General features: G+C 41.3%; 1 protein-coding gene across 6 annotated transcripts in view; it reads left to right on the top strand.

The window, feature by feature from the left end:
• The first annotated feature begins 1,361 nt into the window (after positions 1-1,361).
• The window catches only part of COBLL1 (cordon-bleu WH2 repeat protein like 1), a 183,517-nt gene continuing 170,505 nt past the window's right edge, over positions 1,362-14,373 (top strand). For 4 of the 6 annotated variants that reach the window (XM_049887328.1, XM_049887327.1, XM_049887326.1 and 1 more), the window contains exons 1-2: positions 1,362-1,555; positions 2,214-2,331. In XM_049887328.1, coding sequence (XP_049743285.1) covers positions 1,546-1,555; positions 2,214-2,331 — 128 coding nt within the window. In that variant the 5' untranslated portion in view covers positions 1,362-1,545. Of the gene's footprint in view, positions 1,556-1,804; positions 2,332-14,373 lie in introns of those variants that run through there. The other 2 variants (XM_049887329.1, XM_049887330.1) reach the window with 2 other exon arrangements.

Raw genomic sequence — 14,373 nt, 5'->3', positions numbered from 1 at the left:
TATGTCTCAGATTAGCCCAATGGGGTCAGTAATATTATTACATCGTAAAGTAATGTTGACATTAAAGTTTAATCTTGATCTTGTGATTGAAAGTTAAGACTTTAAGTAGTTTCACTGTTACTCAATGTTTGCATCATTGTCTGTGCAAGCAATTGTAAAAGCTACCCATTTAAAGAAATAACTGATTCATGAAATTGTTGAACATAAGTTACTGTTTAAAGACTAAACTCCAGAGGATCTAAATAAATTCATTTTAATCGTAATATTGGCAACTTTGAAAAGCAACTTTTTTCTGATATGGTTCCAATATTATAATTCAAATAAGTCACATTTCTTTTGTTTCTATGTGTAAAAATGCATGCTTTTATACACAGGAATAAATAATGCCTGCTCTTAATAGACCAAGGACATGTTACTAGGTATTTAGTATGTTAGCTAGTTTCGGTGATCTTTTTGGTTGCTTTGCTCTAAATATCAATTTAATTTTTAACACCTACCAAATGCTTCTTATCAGTAGGGTGAAGTGCCTAACAGATTTGCTATTTGATGCTGGTATTACAGTAGAGGCTCCTTTCAGAATGATCCTTGGTGTAACTCTATTAGATTATTCCAAATATTTTTACTTTCAAACTGCATTTTTAAGTTAATTTCAAGTTATTTTATGAAAGCAAGCTCTTGGACTGATCAAAATGGCCAGCACCTTAAAGCAATTGGTGCTGTTGAAACTATATATACAAGTTATGCAAATATACCTGTTTGCCAGGTGTAAAGAATCACCTGAAGAAAAAGCACGCGAGAACTAAAACCTATAAACAAGCACACAGCTGGGTCTTCGTGATTCTTTTATTCCTGTAAAACTACCAAGAGATAAGGGGAATTATTAGATTTATCACTCAATTCTTGGCTTACAGATTGCCATTAGACACAATATTGTCCAGCCTTCATTTCACAGCTGCTATAGGCTTTTTTTTTTTTTTTATAGGCTTAAAAAAAAAAAAAATTATGCCTGTAGAGACAGGGCAACATTAAACCTGCTATCCATTAAGAAGGCCACAGTGTCACAGGTGCACTTTTAATGAGTAGCAACCTAAGAGGTCAAGTTAAAAAAAAAAAAAGACCCGAACGTGGAAGGTCAGGCTGCTGGGAGGGCAAGCTGCAAGCCTTGTTCTGTGAGTTTTTCTCCGCACTTCCGCGGTGGCCCAGGTCCACTCCTCCAGACCTCACAGGGCAGGTATTCTCCTTCTCCACATCCCCGCCCCCCACCTGTCTGACTTGGGCGCGCCAGCTTTCCTAAAGTGATACCCTAGTGGTGGGAATGGGAACACTTCGCCCGTTAGCTTCATTGGCGTTCGGCTTCCCCAGGAGGACCCCAAAGACTGGAAGCCCTGGGGGGGAGGAAATTCCAACTCGGTCCTCGCCCACGCCCGCCCCGTCCCTCTCTCCGGCTCGCTGCCTCTCTCGCCCCGATGCCGTCGAAACTCGTCCCCACTTTAGGGTGGCTAGGCGGCGGAGGTGGCGGCGAGGTCCCGGGCCCTGGGCAGGGAAATGGGGCAGGGTGAGTGTACGAGTTTGGGGAGAGGCGCCGGTGCACTCCGCCCGCGGGCAAGGGGAGGTGCTGTCTCGGTCCGGCCGGCGGCTGGGCTGAGCCACCGCGAGGCTGCCGCTTTCTCCTCCATTCAAGTCCTGGCTTGAGAGCCCAACTGAAAGCGCGCGGGACGGGGGAGGGAAGAGTGGGAGAGGAAGCCGCGGGAGAGAACAGGCGAGCCACTGTCTCCTTTTGAAAAGAAAGTAGGAGCCCTGGGTGGAAAAGAGATTAACACTCCCAATTTTTTTTTTTTTTTCGAAAAAAGTTTTGTCTGGGCAGCTCGGCAGCCTGGCAGTGCGCTGTCGGCGTGGCGGCAGTGTCTTAGCGTCTTTCCCAGCTCCTTCTCCTTCCAGCCAGGCCAGCGCCTCTCCCTCCCCCGGAGGCGCCAAATGGCTACCCAGTAAACCCCACGGGGCGGGGGCTGCAGCGCCGCCTCCTGCCACCGCCGCTCCCTGCGACGGCGGCGCCCGCGGGCTGGGAGTCTGGGCCCGCAGGTGGAAGCGCACCCGGGAGGCGGGTCTGCCCGGGGCTTCGGTGGCTCGGGCGGGCTCTTGACGCGTGGCCAGCCCGGCTCTGGCTTCGGAAGGGCGCGCGTCCCGCCCTGACCGGCCGGCCTCTCCCACCCCAGCAGTGACGCGCCGACTTGGAGCTGGAGCCCGCGCAGCGCACCGCAGGGCGATGGACAGCCGAGCCCCGCGCGCGGAGGACGCCCGGGCGGCGCCCTTGCCGCCCGCCACCACCTCAGGGTAAGCCTGGAGCGTCTCACCTTCACTCACCCGGGAGGGCGATGCTAGCGAGGCTTCAACCAGTTTACCTGGTGGGCGACTCCCTGGCCATCAGACACGCAGGCGAGGAGGCTGCCTCCTTTCGGCCTCGTTGGAGACCGCCTGGTGTTGGGAATCTGGTGGTTTTGAACGCTTTCGTATTGGGGCCGCGCTGGGTTGCTGAAGGCCAGCCGAATGCTAGGAATTGGGTAAGGAGTCTGGGAGCAAAAATCTTAACAAAGGGCCCCTTGTTGAGGCTCTGGAGGAGAGGAGGGCGATACCTGTAAGTGAATTCCTGTGAAGGAGAAAAAAAGTTTCCTTGGCCAAAGGCTGAGGCCCACACAGGCGAGCAATAACAGGGTGACTGTGGGAAGGGGCTTTCTGTGAGCGAGTGGAGGGCCACAGGTGTGCCAGCTGTCAGCTTGCATGACAGTTCCGGAACCAGGCAGGGTGCGAGCCTCGATTGGGGGTGTGTGTGCTTGTGGCCAATTACTGATGCCAAAGGCAAGAGCAAAGTCAGACTGCAAACAACTGTACTCTTCTTTGTATCCTCACGTGTTTGTGGAGAAATTGGAGGGGAAGGGGCTGTCACATGGTGAGTTAATATTAAATGAAGCATGTCTTCCTGCCAAATATGCTAATAATCACTGTGCTGAGCGTTTGGGTAAACAGTAATGAGAACAGGTAGTTCTGCAAGAGATGGGGGAGAACCTGAAGATAACCTTCGTCTTGGTAAACAGAGAAGGAATAGCATGGATCGGTAGTTGAGTTTTGAAACCCCTCTGACATAGTATAACTTTTTCCTACAATTGTTTCAACTCTGTTTCTTTTCATTCATCCTTAATCTGAACCCAGAAATGTCCTAAAAAGAATATGTTAGAAATAAAAAAAAGTCAAGGAAAAATTGACTTTGTATCAAATGAATGGGAGTTGTGAAGTTTTCCTAATTTAAAAGAGAAGTCATTTTTCCCTGGAACATGACAGCCGTTTCCTTAGGAGCAAGTCATAGCATGTTTATTCGTCAGAGGCCGTGCGAACATTGGCAGTTGTCTTGAAACATGGAGAAGTCTCAAAGCAACATGACTAAAAGATATTTAGTATAATTTTTTTACATAGAGGAAACGTGTAATGTATGAATTATTTCATTTTGCTCTGATTAGCTCCTTTCCCCCACCCCCCCATAGCAGTATTGCCTTTCCTCTTTTTTCCCCCAGGTTTTTCCACTGTTTAGATATTGCCATATATTCTTTCATATGTTCCATGTTATTGTGTATAAACACATAAAAACAAGGTCTCTAAACGGAGCTGTAAATGAAGATGAACAGTTCACGGCATATTGAAATGTATGCAGGTACCAAAAATAAGACGTAAGGACTGAATTGGTGGATTTAAAATGGACCAAAAGTAAGAATTAGGTTAAGGTACTGTTTACAAAAATAAAAATAGTATGGATATCCACGTACATAAAGTGTCCCATGGGTGTTCAGAAATCAAATGATACCTTTGAGTATTTGTGTGATACCAAAGGGCTCTGTGATGGAGTGGAAAGAGTTTTCTAGTGATAAGCGTAATTATAGTAAATGCTGCAAATTTTACTTGAGCGCTTAAAGGTTTCAACTAATAAATTCTTTGCTTCAAAAGAATGTACAAAACTAACTGCTTTACCTAACTTTTCAAATATGAAGAAATTGTTTCATGGCCCCTTGGCCGTTTCTTTGAAACATTCTAAATTATAACATTGCAATGGATAGTTAAAAATTTTTTTTTTTTACCAGCACTTTCACGTATTTACCTCATCTTTAGTATCATACAGTATTTGGAATTGTGTGGGACAGGTGGCATTTTTCTCACTTTTCAGTGGAGGCAACAATACCCTCTGGTCTCTTCACAGTCGTGCACTGGAAAGTCCCAGTCTTCAAGGGGTCTGATCTAGTGACGGATGGCCTTCAGTGTTTTTCTTCTGGGACTCCAATGCACTGCCTATCACATTCTAGAGTGGACTCCTTTCTTAAGACCATGCGAAATAATTCACTTTATGTACGTTGTTCTATATCAAGGGCTTGTTTGTTGGCCTTTAAAATGTGGCTAAGGGTTTAGATCATTAAAGCCACTGACAATCACAATAGTTTGCATGAAATTTGCATGAAGATTTATATATATATAAATAATATAGGGAGCCCTCGGGTGGCACAAGCAGTTAGGGGCTTGACCACTAGCTGAAATGTTGGTGGTTTGAAATTACCCAGAGGAGCATCAGAAGACAGGCCTAGTGATCTGCTTCCAAAAGGTCACAGCCTTCAAAACCCTGTGGAGCAGATCTACTCTGCACCCATGGGGTTTTCATGAGTTGGAATTGACTCAATGGCAACTAACAACAGCAATATAATATGTATGGTGTCCCTGGGTGGTGCATACAGTTAACAAGCTTGGCTGTTAACTGAAAGATTGGAGGATTGAGTCCACCCAGAGGTGCCTCAGAAGAAAGGCCTGACAACCAACTTCTAAGAATCAGCCATTGAAAACTTTATGAAGGACAGTTCTACTCTTTATGAAGCACAGTTCTACTCTGATTTTAAAGAAATCAGTACTATTGGAAACGCTAGCTGGAAAGTTTAAATGTTGTTATAAGGGGATGGGGTAGCACCAAAAGTGATTTTCCTCTCTACCTTGGATACCCAGTTAGTGAATAACCTAAGTTTCTTATCTTACCCACTGCAGTCGAGTTGATTCCGACTCATAGCGACTCTCTTATATTAAGCCAAAAGAAACCAGACTTATTGCCTTGAGTAGATTCCAACTCACGGCGATCCTATAGGACAAGTTAGAACTGCCCCCATGGGGATTCTAAGGCTGTATTCTTTACCGAAGTAGACTGCCACATCTTTATCCTGCGGGGCTCCTAGTAGGTCTGAACTGTTGACTTTTCTGTTGCAACTGAGTGCTTTAACCACTGTGCCACCAGGGCTCCTTCAACTGAGGCTTAGAGAGCTTAGTTAATGTACTCAAGATTGTATAACTCTAAGCCATGGAAGAGTAATAGACACAAACTTTGCCCTCAAACTTACGTTCTTCACCAACACTAGGCCAACTGCAACTCAGTATGTTTGCTGCTGTCGATTATACTGATTTGGTTAAGGGATTTTTTTTTACTAATGCCATACAAATAAACATGGATTTACCATGCACTGTCTTGAATTTAAAAAAAAAAAAACTCATGTTTATATTTATTTTATTTTTTGGTTAGGGTTAGGGTTATCGTTAGGGCTTAGGGGTTCAGGTTAGTGTTCTGGTTAGGGCTAGGGTTAGCATTAGGGTTAGGGTTGGGGGATACGGTTAGGGGTTAGAATGAGGGTTACGGTTAGTATTACAGTTAAGTGAGGGTTTTGGGTAAGTGTTATGATTACGGTTAGAGTTAAGGTTATGTTTAGGGTTAGGTATAGGGTAAGATTTAGGTTTAGGTTCAGGTTTAGGGTTAGAGTTAGTGATCTATTTAGGGTCAGGGTTAGAGTTAGGGTTAGGATTAGGTTTAGGTTTAGGGTTAAGGTTATGGTTAGTGTTTGGATGAAGTTCAGGATAGGGTGAGGGTTATTTATTTATTTTTATTAACTTTTATTGAGCTTCAAGTGAAAGTTTACAAATCAAGTCAGACTGTCACATATAAGTTTATATACATCTTACTCCATACACCCACTTGCTCTCCCCCTAATAAGACAGCCCTTCCAGTCTTTCCTTTCGTGACATTTTGCCAGCTTCCAACTCTCTCTATCCTCCCATCCCCCCTCCAGACAGGAGATGCCAACACAACACAGTCTCAAGTGTCCGCCTGATATAATTAGCTCGCTCTTCATCAGCATCTCTCTCCTACCCACTGTCCAGTCTCTTTCATGTCTCATGAGTTGTCTTCGGGGATGGTTCCTGTCCTGTGCCAACAAAAATGTTTATATTTTTTATATTTAAAAACTCTAATGCGTGCTAAAGAAAGAACTCAATACCTAGCATAAAAAAAAAAAAAACCCATTGCCGTAGAGTTGATTCTGACTTACAGCAACCCTGTAGGACAGAGCAGAACTGCCCCATAGGGTTTCCAAGGGGTGCCTGGTGGATTCAAACTGCTGACATTTTGGTTAGCAGCCATAGCTCTTAACCACTATGCCACCAAGGTTTCCAGCATATAAAAGGAGCTCAAATATTTGGTTTATGTCTTCAAAACCGTATTCAACATTTTCATGTATTTGGGACAGTTTAATTTAACTCATAGTAAACTAGTTGACTCCTTTGGTCATGGGACAAAAATCTGAACTTATTTTTGCTACTAGGCATCTATTAATTTTATTTACCCAAACCCAGAAACCCAGTGCCGTCGAGTCGAATCCAACTCATAGCGACCCTATAGGACAGAGTAGAACTGCCCCCCAGAGTTTCCAAGGAGCACCTGGTGGTTTTGAACTGCCAACCCTTTGGTTAGCAGCTGTAGCACTTAACCACTACGCCACCAGGGTTTCCAATTTTATTTACAGAATATTTAAAAAGAATTTTTGATTACCAAAAAATGAAAAATGAAATTGTTTTTTAAGACAGTGCTAGATTTTCCCTTCAAAGTCTGATTTCTTCCGAGTTAGAGAATAACTGAATAACAGTATCATAACCTTGCCTTATTATTGAAATGCCGGGTATATTTATGTAATAATAAATGTCAACCCGCATGTTATTGAGACAACTGTTCTTCATTTGGTTAATTATTCACAAACATGACACTTATTGTATGTAAAAGGCTGTTCCTAGACTCTGCGAGATTAGCTTCCAATCTCTAGAACTTTACTGATGAAATTATCTGTAGCTGTGCAGGAAAAAAAAAAAAAAAAACAACACCAAGGGAACATGCTGTGGTAAAGGTACTTTGCTTCTAACTTAAAAACATTGTGTTTATACATAAATATTTGTATGTAAAAATATTATGTTTAAAAAACAATCAGCTAATTCGTTTGTCAGCAAACTTTGGACCCTCAGGCCAGATTGTGCTCTCCAGCGGCTTTGGTAGTTTGACTGGAACACACGGAGCCCTTGTGGCACAGTGATTAAGCTCTCAGCCGCTAACTAAAAGGTCAGTGGTTTGAATCCACAGGCCAGTCCGTGGGAGGACGATGTGGCAGCCTGCTTCTGGAAACATTGACGGCCTTGGAAAGTCTATGGGGCAGTTCTACTCTGTCTTATAGGGTCGCTGTGAGTTGTAGTTGACTTGACGACAGTGGGTTTGGTTTTTTTATTTTTTACAAATGCTTTCACACTTCAATTGAGTAGTGCAGACAGAGACCATATGGCCTGCAAAGCTAAAAACATTTACTCTCTGGCCCTTCACAGAAGAAGTTTGTCGACCTCCTGGCCCAACTTATAAAATCCATGAGATATTATTTAATTAAAATTTTATTTACTGCAGGACACTTCTAAGTATTGAACTTAAATATAAATTGGAACAAAATGATTTATACTGTGCTTGCTAAAGCAAGGTATATCTTATAGTAAAGGATTTTGCATAGTAGTGATTTGTGGTTGATTTCTTTTCCAAGTAAAGACTGAGCTTGCCCCCTTGGCGTGAATTTAAGAATTTTGACATAAGATATTTGGGTTTGTCTTTAAAGAGAAGATCTAGACTTCTGTGCTAGAACAACTTTTAGGAAAAAGAGAAACAAATTTACCCAGAAGGTGATGGACAAAGGATAATAGTTCTTATTTCATTTTTTTGAGTTTATGCCTATTTTATAAGTCAAACCGTCCTTGTAATTTCTTGGCAAGTTTTTTTGTGTTATTTTTATTTCATGTTCTTAGGCTTTTAGTGTTTTAAAAGTAGTATAGATTGTTCTAAGACTTTTTTTTTTTATGACATTGCTTTGCTAAATTTTTCCCCATCTGCTACAGTAAAAACAAAGTGAGTATGGGAGAAAGAAGTTTCCCAGGACTATTTATAAAAGGCCAAATGTCTTCAGTTTTTGCATACAAACTTCATATCTAAGGAATGAATCCCTTGGAAGAGGTTCCCAAAGACCAGCTAGTTGTTATGACCACATTAAAAAAAATGCTAGCATGCATTTGGGTTATTTTAAGTTTAATGTAAGCTTAGTTTAAGTTCACAGTGCTGTTTATAAATTTAAGTAAATAATATAAATAAAACCACTTATTGCCTTTAGACATAAAGAAAGCTATGGAGTTTAATTGTGTAGCAGTTTGACAATGAAAGTGCTTTAATTGGGGTGGTCATCCTCCGTATTAAGACAGCAAAGAATGTAAAGGCAGGAGAAATGGCCTCTGTAGCTCAACCTATAGAAAGTTGAAAACTTAACACTATTCATAACTTTAATACATTTTCAATTGTTACAGTGCTTTACAGAGGTCAGAATTGTTTCACATGCCATTAATTAGGCTGTTTGAATTCCTAATGTTTTTGGTGCTCTGTGTTGGGTAATGCCCTGGTTAGATTTGTATGTTTCCATGCCATTATATCCTCCTTGAGGATAAAGCTCAGAGGCCCTTCTTGCAGGAATTTCATTGCGGAAAAGCGCAGTACGCTCCCAAACTGGGTCGTTTCCTAAACCTTGCCTGCTCTCTAGCAAAAAAAGTAACCCCATTAAAGCTATGAAGTTTGTGGCTGCGTGGTAGTGAGAATGTCACATCAAATCATAGATGTGATAGCATTTACCAAAATCATTCTTTTTCTTGTGTGCTTCTTGAATGTCTTTATTTACCTTAGTAGGGTTGTGCTGACTTCACTCATATTTCGTCTTGCCTCTCCCATTACCAAAAGTAACAGCTGTCTATACTATCTAGAACGTGATTCCCCCTCCTTCTCTCTCCCATCCCTGGTAACCATCAAAATTTGCTTTCTGTGTGTATCTATTCTTGGTTTTTTATAATAGTGGGACCATACAGTATTTGTCTTTTTGTGGTTGATTTATTTCACTGAACGTACTGTTCTCCAGATTCATCCATGTTGTAAGATGTTTTACAACTCCTTGTTATTCTTTATAGCTTCATAGTATCCATTGTATTTATGTACCACAGTTTGTTTATCCATTCATTCGTTGATGGGCACCTTGGTTGTTTCCATATTTTTGCTGTTGTGAATAATGCTACAGTGCACATAGATGTGCATATGTCTATTTGTGTCACTACTTCACATCTCTAGGATCTATACCTAGGAGTGGGATTGCTGGATCATAAAGTATTTTTAACTTTTTGAGGAAGCACCATACTGTTTTCCATAGTGGTTGTACCATTTTACAATCCCACCAGCAATGTAAAAAAATGTCCCCCCACAACCTCATCAGCATTTATTCTGTTTTTTTTTTTTTGATCAGTGCCATTTCTGCTGGGATGAGATGATACCTCATTGTAGTTTTGATTTGCATCTCTCTGGTGGTGCAGTGGTTAAGTGTTCAGCTGCTAACCAAAAGGTTGGAAGTTCAAATCCTCCAGCTGCTTCTTGGAAACCCTATGGGGCAGTTCTCCTCTGTCCTATAGGGTTGCTATGAGTCGGAATCAACTCAAAAGCAACCGGAATGGCTAATGATTGTGAGCATCTTTTCATGTATTTGTTGGCGGCTTGAATGTCTTCTTTGGTGAAGTGTCTGTTCATGTTCTTTGCCCATTTTTTGATTGAATTTTTTGCCTTTTTGTTGAGTCATTGATGCCTTCTATATATTTTAGAAATTAGACCCTTATCAGATATGTTGTCACCAAAGATTTTTTCCCAGTTCTCTTTTTATTCTCTTGGTAAAGTCTTTTGATGAGCATTAAGTGTTTAATTTTTAGGAGGTCTCAGTTATCTAATTTATCTTATTTCATTGATGCATTTTTATTTTGTCTGATAAGTTTTTTATGACAAAATTAAGTTCCCTAGTTTTGACCCTATGTTCCCTTCCAGGAATTTTGTAGTTTTAGCTTTAACATTTAGGCCTTTGATCCATTTGGGCTAGTTTTTGAGGAGGGTGTAAGGTATGGATCCTGATTCATTTTTCTGCATATGGTTATCCAGTTTTGCCAGCACCATTTATTAAAGAGACAGTTTCTTACCCATTGAGTGGACTTTGACCCTTTGTAGAAGATAAGTTGCCTATAGATGGTTGGATTTACTTCTGCATTCTCAATTCTATTCCATGGGCCTTTGTGTCTGTCCTTGAACCAGTCCAGGCTGTTTTGATTATTGTGGCTATATTTCGAGATCAGGAAGGGTGAAGCCTCTTAATTTGTTCTTCAGTATTGCTTTAGTTGTTCAGGTCTCCTTCCTTTCCATGTAATGTTGGAGATTAGTTTTTCCATTTCATTAAAGAATATTGTTGGGATTTGGATCAGGTTGGGTTTATATCTGTAGGTCATTTGTGGTAGTTGTCTTAGGCTGGGTTCTCCAGAGCAGCAAAACGTATATATAGAGAGAGAAAGAGAGAGAGAGATTTATGTCAAGGAACTGGCTCACGTGGCCCCTAGAGGCTGTACGTTAGCCAGGCTATGAGACAGGAAAGCGGATTCTCCCCCTTCGTGTAGCTGCAGGGGCTGGCAAACCCAAGATTGGCAGGCTGGAGAGCAGTACCGCTACAGGCAGTGGAGATCAACAAATCTCAAGACTGGTGGGCAAGACAGCCAGCAAGCCACTAGCCAAAGTCCCAGGAACCAGAGGCCAGACGAATGGGAGCAAGGCGCAGGATCTGGAACAAGCAAAAGCCCTGGCAAGGTGAGCGGAAATGAAGTAGGTGGAGGAGGGTGGAAAGATGAAGGCTGAGGGGATGGTGAGCTGCCACAGACCCCACCCCCTCCGGTTCCACTCAGCAGATTCCATCATGGCAGTAATCACCTATCAGATTTCAATAGGTAAGCGATCACAACATTATACAATTGCCAAAGCACTGAGACTCATGGCCCAGCCAAGTTAACACAATCTTAACCATCATAGTAGTAGTGACATTTTCACAATTTTAAGCCTTGCAATCCATGAGCGTGGAATGTTTTTCCATTTATGAAGATCTTTTAGTTTCTTGCAGTGGTATTTTATAGTTTTCCTTGTATAAGTCTTTTATGTCCCTGGCTAGGTATATTCTTAGATATTTTATCCTTTTGGGGGGTATTGTAAATGGTATCGTTTTCTTGATTTCCTTTTCAGAGTCTTCATTAGTACAGAGCAACCCAACTGATTTTTGTGTGTTTATCTTGTACCTTGCCACTTTACTGAATCTTTTTATTAGTTCCAGTAACTTTCTTGTGGAGTCTCTGGAATTTTCTATGTATAGGATCATGTCATCTGTAAATAAGGATAGTTTTACAAATAAAAAAAAAAAAAAATTATTTTATTTTTTTACAAATTGGATACCCTTATTTCCCTTTCTTGCCTTATTGCTCTAGCTAGGACTTTCAGTATAATATTGAATAAGAGTGGTGATAAAGGACATCCTTGTCTCTTTTCTGTTCTCAAGGGGAATAGGAACCGAAATTTTAACAGCTGCTACAGTCATGTCAGTTTACATGAGCTGGAAAAACAGGAAATTGAGCTGCAGATGTGAAAATGGCTCTCACCCTTCCATTCCCAGGCCTGATGGATGTGCCATAGTTTTAGTCCAACTGAGTCAATAGTAGTCAAGATAATTATAGAAGTCGTTGGATTTATTTTCTCCTTTGTGCTAAAGTGGATGCAAGTTATACTCAAAGCAGAAGTGTCAGAGAGAGGAGCAACCCTTTATTTTGCTCTTTTTTTTAAATCCCTAATAGTCACGTGGTATATCACTACTTTAATAGAGTTAGGCAAGTGCCAGAATCTCTGTCTTATAGGACACCATCTGCTTTTCCAGGTCTCCTGGCCTCCAGGCAGCCCACATTAGACTCAGGTGTTCATGGTGCGTTATTAAATCAGTCAGCAAAATGGCAGGGTACAGTGTCCTACCAGATGAGAGTAGTGATCTCTTGCCCCTACATAGGATATGTTGCTTTGCATTTCCAGCTGAAAGCTTTAACTTGAAGCAAAAATAAAATAGCGTGTTACCTTTCAGGAGAGCAAGGCTGAAAGTGAAGAGGAGAATGTTAGCAGATGAAAAGAAACTAATTTTATGTTGTGATCCTTTGCTATCAGTTTTCTATATTCAGTGTTCTTTTTCTCTAAGAGGACAAGTTTTACTATGATATTCCATTACTCTAAAATTGTCCAATTCCTCTAGGAAAGTTAGATGTGACTTCATTTGAGAAAAAAAAAAAAAAATCGGATTCTATTGATCTGAAAGGGGAAATACACCCAAATATACTTAGTTGGGACAAATTTTGTACCTAGAGCCAATTCCAACTATAAATTCCTCCAGTTTTACCATACCTCATTTTTGAAATACAATTTGTTAAGGGGAATTTTTAGTTTTCTAATAAAATTCAAGATTTCATATACTATTTGGGGTACAACATCTTGGGATTTTAATTTTATTATTATTTTTGTGAATCATAGTTATCTAGGACTCTAAGTAGATTATAAGAGCCCTGGTGGTGCAGTGGTTAAGTGCTCAGCTCCTAACCCAAAGGTCAGCAGTTTGAGCCCACTAGGCGCTCTGAGGGAGAAAGATGTGGCAGTCTGCTTCTCTAAAGATTACAGCCTTGGAAACCCCATGGAGCAGTTCTACTCTGTCCTACAGGGTCACTATGCGTCAGAATTGACTCAGTGGCAATGGGTTAAGCACGTTATACAAGTTTGAATTAATAGAAATTCTAAAAGTTATCTGAATGTGTTGAATACATATTTGCTATAATTTTTGGTAATCTAAATCCATTCTTTTTTGTGTTCCACCCAGATATTAAGCACATTAAAAGTTGAGGTTGGCAGTGATGCAGGATTTGAATGTCAGGGATTTGGGGCATTCACAGTTTTCTTATATCGTTGTAAAACTAGGTTTTACTAGGCAAGGTAGAGACTCAGTTCCTGGAATCTCACAGATTTCTGGAACACAACAAGAACCCAGATTTCTTTGGTATTAAAGGAATGGCCTTGGGACACCAAAAAATAGTATGCAGTGCTGAAGGCATACACAGTTTAGGAGATATGGACTAGTGAAGTGGTAGTTATTTAATTCCATCAGCAACATCTTTTATCTCTCATCAGTCAGCACAGGATATTTAAAAAGATTTTCTATCAAAAACCATTTTAAAAAATTCTGGCGCTTGGCCTTTTTTTTTTTTTTTTAATTAACTGAAGGCTATCTAGAATGCCATGCTCTCTGAGTTAAGCATAATTATAGTCTTCTGTTTATTTTGGTGATTGTTTAATTTTTCATACCATGGTAGCAGTGTGATTTGGGAGGAATGGGTGAGGAACATGTCTTAATTGGTTGCCACCCAGGTGCTGAGCTGTGGGTAGCTTTGGACTCATTTATTTCTCTGGCCCTAGGACATACTTTGAGCATGTATCAGGAAGGATCAATCTCTGGAGAAGGACATCATGCTTGGTAAAGTAGAGGGTCCGCAAAAAAGAGGAAGACCCTCAATGAGATGGAGTGACACAGTGGCTGCAATCATGGGCTCAAGCTTAAAAACAGTTGTGAGGATGGTGCAGGACTGGGCAGTGTTTCCTTGTGTTGTACATAAGGTTGCTTTGAGTTGGAACTGACTCGAAGGCATCTAACAACAGCAACAGGACTATTTGGAATAGTCCTTACCAGCTGGGACCTATGTAAAATATTTTTGTGAAAGTGGAAGGGGGAGTGGATGAGAAAAGTAAGGTGGCACTTAGGAGCTGAGAATGGAGGCTTTTTCCTCCTCAGTCATTTTAGTAAACCAGCCAGCTTCTTAAGTTTAACACTGCTAATGAGGAAATAGGGCCCTATGTGATGCAAAATAGTTTGCTCTGGCTACTAGCAGAAAGGCTGGCAGTTTGAAGCCACCCAGTGGTGCTGTGGAAAGAAGGCCTTGTGATCTGCTTCTGTAAAGATTACAACCAAGAAAACCCTGTGGACCTCATTTCTACTCTGTAACACGTGGGGTCTCCTTGAGTGAGAACTGAGTCCATGGCAGGGT

The sequence above is a fragment of the Elephas maximus genome, chromosome 6, assembly GCF_024166365.1.
Source record: "Elephas maximus indicus isolate mEleMax1 chromosome 6, mEleMax1 primary haplotype, whole genome shotgun sequence".
Classification (NCBI taxonomy): domain Eukaryota; kingdom Metazoa; phylum Chordata; class Mammalia; order Proboscidea; family Elephantidae; genus Elephas; species Elephas maximus.
This window is presented reverse-complemented; position numbering and strand designations above follow the sequence as displayed.